General features: G+C 45.9%; 1 protein-coding gene and 1 pseudogene across 1 annotated transcript in view; one reads left to right on the forward strand and one right to left on the reverse strand.

Annotated features, from left to right (window-relative positions):
* Positions 1 to 701: 701 nt before the first annotated feature.
* The window catches only part of EPHA1 (EPH receptor A1), a 90580-nt gene continuing 72973 nt past the window's right edge, over positions 702 to 18308 (forward strand). The window contains exons 1-3 of the mRNA XM_066612645.1: positions 702 to 747; positions 1051 to 1182; positions 17278 to 17345. Coding sequence (XP_066468742.1) covers positions 702 to 747; positions 1051 to 1182; positions 17278 to 17345 — 246 coding nt within the window. The remainder of the gene's footprint in view (positions 748 to 1050; positions 1183 to 17277; positions 17346 to 18308) is intronic.
* On the reverse strand, positions 7386 to 7504 carry LOC136642787 (5S ribosomal RNA; annotated as a pseudogene).

The raw sequence follows: 18308 nt of genomic DNA on the forward strand, positions 1-18308 counted from the left end.
TTGACACCATTAGTCACAGTGACTATGATTAAAATCACTTCAGTCAGGACACTTTAGTGTAACTGGTTTTGTGGGACAGACTGACCTGGTTACATTGCTGTTTCTGTGACTGGCAACATGCACTAAAATGACCTTTAAACCTGGAAAAGGCTTTAGGAGTTAACCTTGAGGCAAAATCAGGAGCCGGAGTCCCTGAGGCAGTTCGCGGCTGTATATAGTCACATTCTGGCAACTCCTGCAACGCTGCTGGAACCAACCATATTGGCTTCTGCCTTTCCAATGGGCCATTTCAGCAATGTGGAGAGGGGGGATTTGCTGCATGGGTAACAGCCTATCCTCCATACCTACTTTACCCAGGCTTCGCGCACTGGAGAGGAAACTCCAACTTTGCCATACAGCGTCGGCACAACACGGGAAGCAGCAGTTTACCTGTTATAAGTCTTCACTCAATTGGCTTAGAGCGAGACGCCACGGTCTGCTTCCGATGGTGGGAGAGATCATTGCATCTCATTGGGCAGCTACCACCTGCCTTAAGCTGGGCAGTCCCCAGCCAGTAAGGTGCTGCCTCACCACAGTCTGTTAACCTCATGGGGTGCGTGGGGTTTAGGGTGAAAACCGACAAGCGGATCGACAACTCTGCACCAGGCAACAGAAAACAGAAAACTCCTGCCCTAAAACTGGGCATCTGGAACATTAGGACAATGACACCTGGCTTTTCTGACGACCTGCAAGAAATAGACGACGCACGCAAAACAGCTGTCATCGACATGGAACTGAACAGATTGCAGATGGACATCGTTGCCCTTCAAGAGACGAGGCTGCCAGATTCAGGATCTGTCAAGGAGAGACATGTCTCATTTTTCTGGCAGGGAAAATCACCAAATAAGACCAGGGAACATGGCGTTGGCTTTGTGGTCAGAAATATCCTGCTGGAATCCATCATCCCACCTACTGCGGGAAGTGAAAGAATTTTGTCCCTGCAGCTCCACTCATCAGCAGGACTTGTCACTCTCATCAGTGCATATGCACCGACTTTGTCATCTCCAGCAGAAGATAAAGACAAATTCTATGACGACCTGGCCACCACTATCAAGAAAGTCCCTGAGAAAGGGCCATTGTTCATCCTTGGCGACTTCAATGCTAGAGTTGGTGCTGATCACAGTTCGTGGCCCACTTGCTTAGGTCAGTTCGGCACTGTGAAGATTAACAAAAATGGCCAACACCTGCTAGAGTTTTGCTGCCATCATGGTCTCTGTGTCAGCAACACATTCTTCAACACGAAGCCCCAACACAGAGTCTCTTGGAGACACCCATGATCAAAGCATTGGCACCAGCTTGACCTGATTCTCACCAGACACTCCAGCCTTCCCAGCATCAAGATCACACGCAGTTATCAGGGTGCTGCCTGTGACACTGACCACTCCCTGGTGTGCAGCAGAGTGAAACTGCAAACAAAGAGACTGTATCACATGAAAAAGGAAGGAAGACCTCACATAGACACCAGCAAGACCCAGAATCGGGGAAAAGTGGAGGAATTTGCTTGAGGAAATTCTTCCAGGCCTGGCAGATGCAAATGCATCCAACTGGGAACATTTCAAGAATGCTGTTTACAACACTGCTTTGTTCGTATTCGGCAAGAAGACCAACAAGATGGCAGACTGGTTTGAAGCCCACTCTGAGGAGTTGACACTAGTCATTGAGGAAAAGAGGAGAGCTCTAGCAGCATACAAAACCTGTCCCAGTGAGCGCAACCTGCAGGTCCTCCGAGCTGCTCGCAGCAAAGTCCAACAGACTGCCAGGAGATGTGCTAACGACTACTGGCTCCAGCTCTGTTCCCAGATACAGATAGCAGCTGACACAGGCAACATCAAGGGGATATACAGGGTGACCCAAAAGTAGGTGGACAGTAAATGATAACATTTATTCCACCTACTGTCCACCTACTTTTGGGTCACTCTGTATGATGGTATTGACCAGGCCCTAGGTCCAACACGGAAGAGAATTGCCCCTCTGAAGTCTGCCACAGGCGAGGTCATCCAGGACTGGGTGCAGCAGATGGAACGCTGGGTGCAGCACTACTCTGAGCTGTATTCCAGAGAAAACGTAGTTGCCGAAGAAGTGCTGAACAACATTGAGTGCCTGCCTGTGCTGGAGGAGCTTGACAGTGAACCAACCCTAGAAGAACTTCACGTGGCTCTGGACTCCCTTGCCTCTGGCAAGGCACCTGGGAAAGACAGCATCCCTGCTGAGGTCCTAAAGTGCTGCAAAGAGATCATTGCCACTGAGCTGCATGAAATCCTCTCTGCTGGAGAGAAGGTGGAATACCACAGGACATGAGGGATGCAAACATCGTCATGCAGTACAAGAACAAAGGCGACAGGGGTGACTGCAATAACTACCGCAGCATCTCTCTCCTTAGCGTCGTAGGAAAGCTGTTTGCCCAAGTTGCACTAAAGAGGCTCCAGGTACTTGCAGAGAACGTCTATCCAGAATCGCAGTGCGGATTCCGAGCCAACAGGTCCACCACTGATATGGCATTCTCCCTTAGACAACTGCAGGAGAAATGCAGGGAACAACGACAGCCACTCTTTATAGCCTTCATAGATCTCACAAAGGCTTTCAACCTGGACAGCAGGGACGGCCTCTTCAAGTTTCTCGCCAAGATCGGATGTCCACCCAGGTTCCTCAGCATCATCAGGTCTTTCCACGAGGACATGAAGGGCACTGTAGTCTTCGATGGCTCCACATCAGACCCCTTTGACATCCGAAGCAGAGTGAAGCAGGGCTGTGTTCTTGCTCTGACCTTGTTTGGGATTTTCTTCGCTGTCCTGCTGAAGCATGCCTTTGGAACTGCAACAGAAGGCATCTACCTCCGGACCAGATGACGGAAAGCTCTTCAACCTCTCCAGACTGAGAGCAAAGTCCAAAGTCCAGCTGAAATGTCTGCGTGACTTCCTCTTTGCCGATGATGCAGTTGTCACCGCCCACTCTGCCAAAGATCTTCAGCAGCTCATGGATCGTTTTAGCAAGGCCTGCCTAGACTTTGGACTGACAATCAGCCTGAAGAAAACACAGGTCATGGTTCAGGATGTGGACTCACCTCCCTGCATTACAATCACTGCGCATGAACTGGAGGTTGTCCATGACTTTGTGTACCTTGGCTCAACGATCTCCAACACTCTTTCTCTTGATACCAAGCTAAACAAACACATCAGTAAAGCAGCTACCACGTTTTCCAGACTCACAAAGAGAGTATGGTCCAACAAGAAGCTGATGGAACATACCAAGATCCAGGTCTACAGAGCTTGCATCTTGAGTACACTTCTGTACTGCAGCAAGTTATGGACTCTTTGCTCACAACAGGAGAGGAAACTGAACACTTTCCATATGCGCTGCCTCCGACGCATCCTCAGCATCACCTGGCAGGACAAAGTTCCAAACAACACAGTCTTGGAATGAGCTGGAATCCCTAGCATGTATGCACTGCTGAAACAGAGATGCCTGCGCTTGCTTGGTCATGTCATGAGAATGGGCGATGGCCGGATCCCAGAGGATCTCCTCTATGGAGAACTCATGCAGAGAAAGCGCCCTACAGGTAGACCACAGCTGTGATACAAGGACATCTGCAAGAGGGATCTGAAGGCCTTAGGAGTAGACCTCAACAGATGGGAAACCTTGGCCTCTGAGCGTCCCACTTGGAGGCAGGCTGTGCAGCATAGCCTCTCACAGTTTGAAGAGACACTTGCCCAACAGACTGAGGCAAAGAGGCAAAGAAAGAAGGCCCTTAGCCAGGGAGACACACCAGGGACAGACTACATTTGCTCCCAGTGTGGAAGGGATTATCACGCCCAAATTGGCCTCTTCAGCCACACTAGACGCTGTTCCAGAACCACTTTTCAGGGCGCGATATCATAGTCTCTTGAGACTGAAGGATGCCAAAGAGGATGCCAATGAAACCTGAATGACTTAAAATGTTGACATAACCAATGATGAAATACTGGATTAGAAAAGAATGTGATAAGTGATGAATTTTGAATTTACAAGGTGATGAACCTGGTTCCTCGGCCACTGCAGGTGCAGGGTTCACAAACTTCAAGACAACTTCAAAGCTCAGTTTATATTTCAAATACACTTAAAATTTTTATTTAAAACCAATTTGACCATTTCTCTCATTGCATGAAATCTCTTACTGCCTCTGTGCCCTTCCCTTTGGCCTGCACCTTCTACTCACCTAATCTCGTGATGCAGATGAAGTGTGCAAACACTTTTTTTGCTGCTTGTAATACACTCATTCTTATTATGAGTCCAGCTCCATCACCCTGGCATTCTTTCTATGCTTCCAAGTAATAACAAGACCTATTTTGAGCTGACATCCTGCTTTTGTACCTGCACTGTTGGAATGCATCAGATCAGGTTGGTGAAGCTGGTCCTGCTCAGGATTGGATTATCTTAACCCCTTTACTCAGTTGCGTTGAAGAGCAAACTACCCTTTCTGTTTGATAGCTGCATTTCATTTCATGTTCTTATTGCTGGGCTTCCCAACTCAAGTTCTGCTACCTGTCCCTGTCATTTCTGCTTCTCCAAGGAACCCACACATGGCCATGAAGTTCCACTTCATTATGGAAAAGAGAATGGAGGGGAAGTTGAACGGCACTGGAACAGGTGCCTGTTCTAGGAAGGCAGCTTTCTGCCCACTTGCAGAAAATACTGCTACTACTATTGATGCCACCAGAGCTGCTCTAGAAAGCTCACAGTTAGTGGCCCACATACAGTCTGAACAAAGACCAATATTCTGAAAGAGATTGGACAATTCATGTAGGATAGACCTATAATATGAAGACTAATGAATCCTCCTCCTCCTTATTTTTATTATTAAGATGATGATGATGATATACTACTTTCAACAAAAAAAATTCACAGAGCAGTTTGCAAACAAAATCAAATAATTAAACAGCTCCCAGTTCTAAAAGGGCTCATAATCTAAAATGATGTAGAATACCAGCTAACAGCCACTTGAAAAGAGACTGTGCTGGGGTGAAAGGGACAGTTGCTGTAAGTTGGAAAATGCTCACCTTCCCACACACTTCTTTTACAGAGGAACTAAAATTTATCTCACTTCCTTTTATTGTACAGTATATGTATTTTATCCCACCTTTTGACTTGTTAGACTTATGTGGCAGCTGACATGGATGCTTTGATCCATAGTGCAAAATTAAAGCAATGATTTTTTAAAAAATGTAATAATCAGATAGTGAAAACATTCAAACAAGTTGCACAGCAGCAGGAAAAATCAGGATAGACCACAATGGTAAATCCACTCAGGTTTAAAATAATCAAAGTGCTTCCAAAGCCCCTTGAAAATGAACTCCTTCACCAGATACTTGAAGTTCAGCAAAAACTGAACAGAGCAAACCTCCCTAGGAAGGGACCCCTAAGAAAATGCTCTCTGTGTCTCTCAAGTAACCCCTGCCAACTTCGAATGGAATGGGAATCTGAGAGAGGTTCACATGGGAAAAGGTGGTCCCTGAGATATCCTGAACTGGACCATTATAGACTTCAAAGATCAAAAGCAAAAGATTGAAATGGGAGGGGAAACAAACTGGGGGCCAGTGAACATGTCTTAATCACTGGCTTCATACATAATAATAATAATAACTAGGAATTTATATACCGCCTTTCTGGTCATTGGATTACTCCTCTGACTTTATTCAAGGCGGTTTACATAGGCATGTACATTACAAGGCGGTTTACATAGGTATTTCTAAATCCCTCAAGGGGATTTTTACAATCATGGAGGTTCTCTTTTTCAAGAACCAATCACATTTCAGAATGGATCTTCCTGGTTTGGTCTCACTTCTGGCCTCCAGTTCTCCCACACAGGCTGCAGGCTACATTGCCTGCAGTTGGTCCCAGTTGTGTTGCTGACAAAGAAATTCTGCCATAGTTGTAGATTCTGGACACTCTTCAAAAGCAGCATTTTTTAGTAATCTAATCTAGACTTCACTAACAGCACAGTCCTGTGTGTGTCTGCTCAGAAATAAGGTCCATTGAGTTCAATGGGGTTTACTCCAAGGTAGGATTGTTACCGTGGCAACTGGTAAGATGATCACTGTTGTACCACCCCTAAAAAGCACTCCTGGCCACCACCGCTGTCACTTGGGCCTTCAAGAACAGCAGAAAACCCAATACACCCAAATGTTTGGTCCCCTCTTTTGGTCTTTAGCATTAGGAAAACTTGTTTGTTGGTAGACTGATTCTGCAGATTGAATGAGGGCAGGATCAGACTGCATTGGAAGACACTTTAGGGATATTTCAAAATGCTGATAACCTTTTGGCATTGCTTGAAGAAGGACGATTTAAGGACTGATGTTTGTGTACAAATGTACTATCATCTCCTAACCCTCCAACCTCACTTCTCTGTTTCTTGGCTTTATTTTAGCAGTGGCTGAGAACACACCTGCTTTTTTCAGTTTTGATGCTAGAGAAAAACATCTGTCACAGAGATTGGCTTTTTCCTGTCTGTACAGTCCTGTAATTTTGAGGAAGCAAGACTTTTCTCTACTTTAGAGCAATCCTCCCCCACCCATCCCCAAACACACACAGGCAGTTTTGTCAATAACCAGCCAGCCACGTACTGTAGCAAGGAATGTTGTGCTTTGCTCCCTGTGTCCCCTTAGAAGTTTGTTTCAACAGCTGCTGCCTTGCCATGCCTTTCTCTTTTCCTCCGTGTCCAAGGAAATGCTCTAGTGCTCATGGACGATGTGTTGCTTGATTTTGAGTGAATCCAGGTGGGCCATGTGTCTGCACATGAACACAAGCATCTGTGTTGACAATTTGGAGGTTCATGCCTCAAAACTCAAGGAAGGAGTCAAAGAGAATCCAGACAAAGGACTGCTCTCTCTCTCTTTCCTGGCTGTCGTCTCCTCTTTCCCTCCCATGCCTGCAGAGTAGCCAGAGGAGACCAGAGCGGGCAGTGGGAGGCAGGTGCAGTGCTTCTGCTGAGTCTCCTGGTTGTCTCAGCCCAGTCATGAGCTGTTGCCAAAGGAACAATCAGTCTCCTCTTTGAAGCAGCCAGGAGTGGCAGGAGGTTCTCTCTTTGGGCTGGTTCGGATAGCCAGAGGAGAAATGCTCTATTGGTGCTTTTGCCAGGGATTCTTCTGTTCGCAGGAACGGCCCTCTCCACTTCCAGCTCTCCATGTCTCATTCCTTTTGTTTTCTGTTCCCATTCCTGAATCTCTCCCATTTTCTCCTGTGTTGCCACTACTTGTTTCCTTCCCACCACTCCACCCCCTACACTCACTCTCCTCACTAGCAGAACTGCTGTTGCTGCCGCCCATTCACTCAGACTTGGTTGGCAACCTTCAGTCTCGAAAGACTCTGGTATAAGCCTACAGCACCAGGTATTCCCAGGCGGTCTCCCATCCAAGTACTAACCAGGCCTGACCCTGCTTAGCTTCCGAGATCAGACAAGATCAGGCATGTGCAGGGTAACAGTGTTTGAGAAAAGCCTTTGAGCCCCTTCTGGGCCTCCAAACAGCTTCAAAATGGTCAAACCTTCTGATTTTATACCATTTGACAGTGACGGTGGGAGAGCAGGCAAAATTTTACATTAGATCTTCTCAAGACACATTGTATATTATTAAAAATAATAATAAAATGGAAACATCTCCTATAGACATGCCAGAAGGAACTGGAAGGTTCAGTCTAAAAGACATGAAATATTTCAGCAATGTTTGTTTGTTTTAAATGATGATCATGTTGAATTCTGGTAATATTTTTGTTAGAACTTCCATTGGTTAAACTGTACAGGGTGTTTGTCTCCTATGATTTGCTGAGAGAGAGAGAGAGAGAGAGAGAGAGAGAGAGAGAGAGAGAGAGAGAGGATGGTGTAATGATTTGGTAATTGGGCGTAGATCTGGAAGACCCAGTTTCAAGCCCCTTCTCAGCCATGAAGCTTCCTGGGTGACCTTGGGCCAGTCACCGTCTCACTGCTCACCTACCTCACAGGGTTGCTGTGAGGAAAAAAGGAGGAAAGGTACAATGTATCCTGTTCTGAGCTCCTTGGAAGAAGGGCAGTATAAAAATGTGAAAAATAGAGTGAACAGTAGGCACAGAAGCCATAGTTAAAACACGCACAAATGCACAACTGCACACAAAATGATGCATTAAATTACACTGAATAAATGAGCAAGTCCAGGAGCCCTCAAGAGAAGCCAGCTCATGTGAGAGAACTGGCAACATTTTTGCAGCAGTGTGAGTGGCTAGGCACGTATCCCCTTAGGATTCTGCGGAGGCCTAGGCCCAGTTTAAAAACTACAGAGTATTTATTTCTCCAGTCTGCTCTGATCCATTTTACTGAGTTGTAAAAAATAAGCAGTTATTAGAAGGAGAGTAATGTGTGCTGCTGTTCTCACATATTCAGTTTGTGTGAGACTTTGGGGCTTTAGCTGCGCCGATCCCACTGGAAAGTTTGGGAATTTACTGAATTCTGAGTTTTGCCCATGTCTGGGGAAATCCCACATGTCTAGATACCAACAAACGTCTTGTGGCTGAAGACCTCATGCAGGTTACAGCCTTCATAGGAGTGCTGCCCCTTAACCACACAAATTATGAACAGTCCTCACCATCCTAAAAGGGTAGAGTAGCAGGGAAGGCCAAGTCCCCTTACCCAGGTTGTAGGTCCTGATGCACACATACATTATGTAAGTAAAGGATGGGCCTTTGGACAGAAGGGTCTGAAGGTGGGGGGAGTAAGCTACAAGGCTCTGGTAAGTTTCATGGATACTGGCAGAATTCACCCAGAGATCATGATATTACACAGAAATTCCCTTCTCTCACTTTCTTTTCTGTTTGCCCTTACCCAGTCGGAAGGTCCAGATCTATTAATGGAATTCTAGCACCAGATTTCACACATCTCTATACTTAACTATCCTTTATCCAGATACCTTTTTTATTTTTTTTGCTAGTCAAAGCATGCTTTGGGAGGGGGCATGCACCAGAAGGAGCAGGATACTTGGGTGTTTGGAAGTCCATAGTTTGTTTTCTCATCCCACGGGTTTTTCTCCCACACTCTTCCTTATGCACTTTATACTCTCTTAGCAACCAAAGAAGATCTATTTGATAGAACACCCATGGCTCAATGAGAGCAATACATAGAGCACGTGTTTCGCAGGAAGAAGATCCCAAATTCAGTCCCTGGCCTTACATAAGAACAGCCCTGCTGGATCAGGCCATAGGCCCATCTAGTCCAACTTCCTGTATCTCACAGTGGCCCACCAAATGACTCAGAGAGCACACAAAATAAGAGACCTGCAGGCCTTCTCTAGTTAGAAGGAACTTGGGTAGCAGGGCTAGATGTAATACAGTACCTGCTTGTGACCTTGGAAAGAGTTCTCCCACCAGAGTATTATTATTAATATTATTATTGATACTTATATACTGCTATGCAACACGAGTAATTTACAGAATGGTTTACATAGCAAAATAAATCAATACAATGTTTCTCACACATTTAGCACCATCACCCACTTTTTAGAATGAGAATCTGTTGGGACCCACCAGAAGTGATGTCATGACCAGAAGTGACATAATCAAGCAGGCACATTTTTAACAATCCTAGGCTGCAATCCTACCCATACTCACCCAGGAGTAAGTTTCATTTACTATCATTGTTAAAAGAATATACATAGTAGCTTGCTAAAAGCACAGGTCTGTAACATTTCCCCAAATGCAGTCCCATACCATGGTAGCATCAAGTCTAATATATTAAAAATAAAATACTGAAATGAATATTTCAATATTCATGGATAGGTGGTAAGTTCATTCATGGGTAGGTTTTACCCACCTAAAATTGGCTCATGACCCACCTAGTGGGTCCAGACCCACAGTTTGAGAAACACTGAATCAATAAATAGTTCCCTGTCCTCAAAGGGCCCACAATATAAAATAGAGAATATTGAACTAGTTTGCCCCAGAATAATACAGATTCATATGTGCCAATATGAATCATACATTTAGGTTTTTCATAAATTAATCCCTGTTTTGACTTTTGGAGAATGCCCTTTGTGAGTTGCTTAAGTTCCCATTCAGGTTCCAGCCTCCACTTCTGAGTTTCTAGAAGTTAAGTCTGTGAGTGCAAGATGGCTGCAAATGCACACTTGTGATATTGTGCAAAGCCTGCCATTTCACACAGTGTCATTGGTGAGGTACGTTATGAACAATGCAGTATGCTAACACGTTACGATCTTTCAGGGAAGCTTTGCTTTGTGTGCTGTCAGTGAATGAGACTAGAATAACATGCATGTGGGACAGGACCTCCTTAGGCAGGGCCCCTATGAATGTGGAACTTCCTACTGCAGATGGTCCGGCTGCATTGTGGTTGCATCGGTGCTAGAAAGTTGGGCCCTTATTCTTGTTAACATCTGTTTAATTCATGTTTGAGATTGTTAGCCACCTTTGGATTGTGTGAGATGAAAGGTCAGTTACATACGCAAATCAGAAAGACAATAATGTTTTACTAATATATTTTCAATCAAACGAACACACAGTTCTCTTTTAAATCAGTGCAGGGCAGTGCTAACAAAAACTGTTTGCCGTAGCAGGAGCAGGGAAGGCTCAGGCAGTGTTGATAATGTTCCAGCATCTTGTATTTTCAGCTGCAATCTGTTAGAGTGTATGGGGCAGTGAAGCTCAGCTTAAAAGAGCATTTTATTATCACCTTAGGCCTTCATAGCAGAGATAGATAAGCTTCTTCAGAGACAGGACAGTAGCTGGGAACCTGCTGGGAGTTTTTTCCTTGGGGATTTTCTGTCATGCTTTCACAGCATGCTTTGATTTTACAGCTGTCATTGGTGTGTGAGAGAGTGGCTGAACAGAAATGTGCATGCAATGCTGACATCCTCCAGGAATTCTCAAACCATTAGTTCATCAGAAGTATAATATTGGTTCGGAAATTGTTTCCCGTGGCACGCATGTGGGCGGGGGGGGGGGGATGTTTCATTGTTATTTCTTATTGTAAATTATAAGCACATTTTTGTGGCAAAAACAGCATGTCATATTTAGTTAGCTGGTTAATTTGTTGTCTAGATTCATTTAAGGCATGCAGTCATTGAGCAGCGCACAGTTGTAGCATAGGCAGGCCACAGCAGTGCAAAGGATAGGATTTGGGGACTGACTTCTAATGCCAAACTACTTAGGCGACACCACCTCAGACATACTGTTAAATGCTTGTAAATGCAGAGAGTTCTGTACCTGTATAAAAGCAAGGAACGTCGTGCTGGGAACTTCCTGGTTCAGGCCTTCCTCCGCCATGTTCAGTGGGTTGCCTTAGGCAAGTCACTATTTTCTCAGCTTCCCATCAGAAGTATGGGGTTAATTCTTCTGACCTACCTTACATGTACAGGGTTATTAAAAGGGCTAGCAGCATAATGTGTATGAAGTGCTTTTAAGCATTATTAGATGACCTAGTTTGTTTACCTAGGATGGATTCATATGATAATTTGTTTCTGCTATTTTTCTCAAGCTGAATTAACACTTCAGTAGTTTATTAAATTAACAGCCCAATCCTAAGGCTTGCTGGAATGGGGAGGCTGGCTGGTGCAGATCCGAGCAGCCTAGAGTTGCTCCGAGCTCTAGTGTCAGATTCTGACCCCACCCCTGCTACGATGTGGCCTGCCCTCCCCCTGCCCCGGAATGCCTCCTTCCTGCACTCCCCAGCCCTCCTCCCAGACCCTTACACCAGCCTGACTCGGCAGGCACGAACTTACCTACCCTTTGGCCCAACAGGACTTGGGCCAGCCTCACTCTTCCAGTGTCATTGCCGATATGCCTTACAGCACTTTTGTGACTCTCTTTGACCAGCACAAGGGACGTGCGCCGTCTGAAGGCACATTCTGGATTGCACCCTAACAATGTATTTAATGATGATGATGATGATGATGATAAGTAGTAGTAGTAGTAGTAGTAGTAGTAGTAGTAGTAGTAGTAGTTTGAATAGGCCTGTCTTAGCCCAGCAAGTCCAGAGCGAGAGGCAACTTCTGTATGGAAGTCTGGGGGGGGGGGGAACTCTCAACCTCAGTTTGAACCATTCCAAAAACTGGGATCATACGCATGAATCCATACCTGAAAAAGTTAGCTCCACTAGATAACATGGAGATATTTGTGTCTGTTCCTTTTTACATAATATTGGCTTGCTTCTATTTAGGAAAGTATTGTGAAGAATATTTGGATTATGTTGGTCACACAAAAGAAAGGGGGTGAGGGAAGGATTTTGAAGCATCAGGCAAGGGATGACTTAAAAGCAGAAATGAAAAAGGCGTATATCTTATAAAGGTGTGAAGTGGAGAAGGTGAAACAGAGAAGGAGCTCCTGGTTTCAGAGAGAAATAAAGGAAAGAAGGTTATATGAGCAAACAGCCAAGTGGGAAGAGAGGAAAGGTCAAGAAGAGAAACTTTGGGGAATGAGCTTCAAGGTGTGAGAAATAAAAGAGGTCAAAAGTGACAAATAGCCATAGGGGCAGGGACGGCCCAATGTGATTCGCCACCTGATGCCATACCTAACCCACCACGCGCCCCCAAACCCAGGCAGAAGAATACCTCCTTCTTGCACAATCCCTTTCTACAAAACAGGTTATGCAGGACTATGCTTCGTGTTGTATTTAAATGGGACCATGCAAAGAAGGAGCCAGGTGAGTGAATAGGGAAGCAGATTGTTGCTGCCCTCATGGTTTCTTCAGGCATGGGCAGCAGCGATCTGGTTCCCTAACCCAGTGGTTTTCAGACTGGGGCGTCGTGACACCCCAGCCTGAGGGCCCTGGCCTCTTTCCCCTTAAGGGGCAGGGGGGAAGCAGGGAGGAAGCAGCGACACGATCCCCAGGATCGCGCTGCTCAGGGGGGCTGCAGGGACTGGGATGCTCTCACCAGTCCCTGCAGCAGCCTGTCAGGGGTGCGGGGAGCCCTGCGCGAGCACCTGTAGGGCTCCCCATGTCATCAGAAGTGAAAGTGGAGCAACCGCGCTCCACTTCCGCAGAACCGGAAGTGGAGCACGATTGCTCCACTTTAACTTCTAACTAGCTGGGGAGCCCTGCAGATGCTCGCACAAGGCTCCCCACACCTCCGACAGGCTGCTGCAGGGACTGGTGAGTGCATCCCAGTCCCTGCAGCCCCCCTGAGCAGCACGATCCCAGGGATCGCGTCGCTGCCTTCACCCCGCCCCTACTGCCTCCCCCCCACCTCCGCAAGGACTTACAGATGTGCAAACTCTCCTAGAGCATTTGAAAACTACTGCCCTAAGCACTTGTCTCGTACCTTTCTCACATAATCCCTTTAACCAACAGTTTCCAAACGGTGGGTCGTGACTCAATGAGTGGGCTATGAGCTACTTTTTGGTGGGTCACAAAAAAGTTATGGGCCGGCACTGGCCGAGGCACTGCAAAGCATTCTGGGGCACTATCCGGCCGCTGCAAGGCACTCTGAGGTGCTACCCAGCTACCACAGCTGATGAAGTAGATAGAAAAGATGAAAGTCTCCCTCCGTCCCTACAATGATCCCAACCTGGATTGAGCCTTCCAGTGATGGATACTTAGCAACAACAACAAAAACAAGCAAGGACCAACCTACGAAATGTATAGTTTGGATCTAGGATTGCCAGCTGGAGGTTTTTGATGATTTAAGCTTAATTGTCTTTCAGGCTTTCTTCTGTGTAAGGCAACATACAGGACCATGAATAGTGGATTCAGCTGAATGATTGCTGTACAAAGCAGAGTCTCTGCACTCCTTTAATCTTTGTGAATCATTTCCCATGATCCCCTGCCTCCTCATTGCTCCTTCTAGTTAGTTCCCTGAGGCAATACTAATTGATCTTTTTTTTTCTGGTAATTTGTCCCTGTCACTTTTCATCCCTTTGCTAGCTCTGACTCCTCTGTGCTGAAGAGATGACTCTGCCCTTTGTGTCAAGGCATCTTCCCCACCCCCACCCCTTATTATAAGTCCCACATAATACTAGGTTGTTGGGTTTCTTTATTCTGGGTTGCTTTACATGCTGCTTCAGTGGGCAGCTCATGGTGACTTTTTGTAAGAGTCATGCATTCATATGAGCAGCACAACATGTGAGTCAGTAACACATTAAGCCCAGCTGGTGCAAATTCTTTGATTTATGACGTGTGTTTCAGAATTCACACTGATGTTGTTGTTAGGGTCTGAACTTAGCAGCTGCCCCATGAAGTGCTGGAAGGATAGCCACAGTAAAAGACAGTGGATCAGGTTGGTGGCTAGATCCTTGTGGACAGGAAGGGTTATAAAAGCCCCCTGGCAAAGATTACTTGCAAAATGAATGGAAGACACTGGTTTTTTTTTCTATAGTGCTTTGATGAAATTATGCAAAACATTTGAAATGAAACATTTAACATTTAGAATGCTGACATAAAACTGTGAGCGCTAATTTTGGCATATTCCTCTCTGTGCTTTCGAGTTGGGATTCTCTCCTGTTGCAGTGATGGCGAACCTTTTGGGGTTGGCATGTCAAAAATTTGGAAAATGCCTAACTTGATTCTGCAGGCATGTCACACACACACATGAGAGAGAATCAATTCTTTACATATTCATTTATTTAAAAAAAATACAGTCCAATCATATGTGTGGTGCTATGTATTATATAAAGAAATGTCAAGTGATTACAAAAATGAAATACAGGTAAAACAAATTCAGGTCAGGTGTCAGTGAATGCTGGCTTGTCACCCAAAATGTGCCGCATCACCTTTGACATACGTTATAGGTTCACCGTCACTTATTTATTGCTTTGATTTTGGCAGTTAGGAAATCTCATTCTAATAACTGCCAGGCTCTCCAAATAACTGCCAGGGCTGGCCTAACAATGAGGCCAATTGAAACACTTGCTTCAGGCAGTGAGTTGAGGAGGACCAGTGAACTGACAAGGGTCCTGCATCTGCCCACTGCCCCCTGCAGCCTGCCAAGCCTGATCTAGTGAGCAGGAAGAAAATTGGAGCAGGTGCTGTCCACCTCTATTGCTAGTGGTGTACAGGAAGGGGGGAGAAGCTACCATCATCACTGTCTCCTTGCTTTCCTTGCCCACCTGGCTCCTTAGGAAAGCAACCAGGTGGGCAAAGAGAGGCAGATTGCAGTGGTCCCACTGCTGCCCCCTTAATGTCTGCTCTGGCATCACTTCTTTGCTCTTACTCTGTGTGCTCCTCTTTAAAATAAGTGGAGCTTGCTGGAACTGGGGGTAAGAACAGGGAGGTGGTGGCAAAGCAGAAGGTAAGGGGGTTGCCTCCACCCTACTTCCTTCCCCTCAACTTGTCCACCCAGTTACTTTCTTAGACAACTGGAGAATGAGGTTGTGGCGGTGGGGCATGCGCATGAATGCATGTGCAAGTGTGCTTTTTTTGTTGTTGGGGTAGCACCTCCCCCAATTGCGCTGCTCCTGACCATGGCACCTCAGCTATCAGACACCATCCACTGCTGGTTGACCTGCCCTTAGTTGACAAAGTGATCCTTTTAGGCGTTGAGGTCCTTGCCCTGCTCCATCACCGTATTATTGTTGTTAAGAATATTTATATATACAGGCCCAGCCTTGTTATGCACGGATTTTTTATACACGGATTTGACTCAACATGAATGGCCCCTGCAAATGAGAAGGAATGTGCTGATCCCTGGAGAAGGGAAAAAATGCATCCCTTTAAAATCAGTTTTAAAAACTGAACAGTCCTTTAACAATCGCCTCCTTAATGAGAGAGAGAGAGAGAGAGAGAGCACTCAGCTGGCTGACAATCCATCAATCCTTCTCTCTCCAGACGACCCCTCCCTTCCCCCTAAGCACTTGAAAGGAAGGTGATCACTTTGCATTGGTGAAGGGAGGGGCAAACTGAAGTGCTTGGCGGACGACTGATTGATGGATTGTCTTCTTAATGACTCTTATCTTATATCACAAAGGTCAGCAACGTTGTTTTTAAATCACCGGACCAAAGAAACTTTGTTTTTTAAAATTGATTTGCTATAGTGCGTTTTTATGCCATCCACGTGAGTGCTTGGAACGGAACCCACGCGAATAATGAGGCTCAACCTGTACTGTCTTATTTGGAGCTAAATGCACTTACCTTGTGGTTCTTCCATATAATTTATTCTTGAGTATAGCTTTTTCCATGCCCAGATCCAAGTGCTGACAAGGTCCAGTCCCCAGGGCAAGGACCTGAAGCAGAGTGGGCCTCAGGAAGCCTCAGAACAGGCAGGGGAGGTGCAGATGGAGTCTCTTAGTTTCCCTTAACAATAAGATGCTTAGATGGAGGGAACCATATACAACAGGAATGGGAAGGTCCAGCACAGCTTGACTCAAGTTGAGTCTAGTGTCACCACCCCCTGCACCTTGACTCGAAAACAAGTCATAACACGAGCACTTTCTGAGTTGCCGAGTTGCCCCTTCGCAACTCTAAAGCAGTGTTTCTCAAACTGTGGGTCAGGACCCACTAGGTGAGTCGTGAGCCAATTTCAGGTGGGTCCCCATTCATTTCAGTATTTTATTTTTAATATATTAGACTTGATGCTACCATGGTATGTGCCTGCATTTGGGGAAATGTTACAGACCTGTACTTTTAACAGGCTACTATGTATATTAACAATGATAGTAAATGGGACTTACTCCTGGGTACATGTGGGTAGGATTGCAGCCAGGGATTGTTTAAAATGTTCCTGCTTGATGACGTCACTTCTGGTCATGACATCACTTCTGGTGGGTCCTGACAGATTTTCATTCTAAAAAGTGGGTCCCAGTGCTAAATGTGTGAGAACCACTGCTCTAAAGGACTCGAGTCACCCCCCTCTTCAAAAAGCTCACCTTGGAACAAAATGGGGCTGCTGCCAGGGTGTGTGTGTGTTTCAGAGTTCTCCTTTAGTACTCCCCTGCTGTTCCCACCCATCTGTAAACAGGGTGGATGGAGGTGGGACAAAGTGAGAGAGAATGGGGACAGAGCTGGCAAGAGGGAGGAGGGTCACGCTCAGCAGCTACAAAGCTTACCAGGATGACCCAATCCATTGCAGCTCTAGTCAGAAGTAATCCCACCGTAGCCAGTCATTCAGTGAGCATTTTTGTGACTTGAGTCTGAGTTGCGTTCACAACCCTGATATACAGTAGTAAGCTATGACACTGAATTGGCTCTTGGGGTGCAGTGTTCAAGTTCATTGATGCATTTTATATCTTGGAAAATCAAGAAAAAATAACCTGGGAGAAGAAGATGCCTATTCTAATCTTTGTTGGTTTTCTTCTTTTCAGTCAATCTCCTGGACACAAGTACTGCTCAGAGTGAACTAGGCTGGTTGCCAGATCCGCCAGAATCTGGGGTGAGTAGCCAGTAGATGGACTTTAATGGAAGCAATCTACCTTGTAATGTGGTGGTTCTCAAATTGTGCAGCCTCCTTGTGGGTCGCATCTCAGTTTTTGGTGAGTCTTGTGCCAGCGCTACCCAGAAGCCACAAGGCATTCTGGAGCATGTCATGGCCACCAGAGCCGACAAAGTGGGTTGTAGCGGTAAAAAGTTTGAGAAGTGCTGAGTAATGCATTGAGGGATGGTGAATCGCAGTGGGGAAGCCTCTGGGAGCTTTCCAAATGTTTCAGAGAGATGGGACAGGCAAATGAATCTCAGGCTGTGATTGGCTGAATTGCTGGGATCCTAAGGAGGGGGAGGGCAGGTAGAAGGGCCTTGAGAATCAGAAGCAGAATAAGCCTTAGCCTGAGAAATAATGGGGAGGAGCCTGGGGTAGGTGGGTTTGAAGTAGGTGTGGCCTAGAAGAAAGAGACGAAACAGTAACATAGCTAGAGCAGTGCAAAATGGTAAGTAGTGCAGGCTCACCCTGACAGCCATTCAGGCAGCAACAGCAACATACTGTTGCTGCCTGAGTGGCTTCAAGGGTGAGGGCCTGCTTATGGGTGCATTTGGGAGCCTGCACTACTTACCATTTTGCACTGCTGTAGCTAAGCTGCTGAGGAGAAAGCTAGAGAAAGTTGAATGAGAAGGAAAAGCAAGCTGGAGAGTATGGACAGAGAGCAGTGAGATGTTTAAAGCCAGAAGCTGCAGAGATGAAGGAAGCTGACGTTCATAAATTGACTTGAAATAACTAACAGCATCTTGGACTGCTTATCTTGAGTCTAAAAGTAATCTCCAGAGCAGCCCATCATCATAGCCTTATATTCCAGGCCTGAGTTTCCCACACAGACATTGCCTTTTATGCTTGTCTACCATAGTTCCTGATTATCTTCCATTCTCTAAATCAGGGGTACCCGAACCCCGACCTGGGGGCCACTTG

Source organism: Tiliqua scincoides, chromosome 2 (assembly GCF_035046505.1).
Source record: "Tiliqua scincoides isolate rTilSci1 chromosome 2, rTilSci1.hap2, whole genome shotgun sequence".
Classification (NCBI taxonomy): domain Eukaryota; kingdom Metazoa; phylum Chordata; class Lepidosauria; order Squamata; family Scincidae; genus Tiliqua; species Tiliqua scincoides.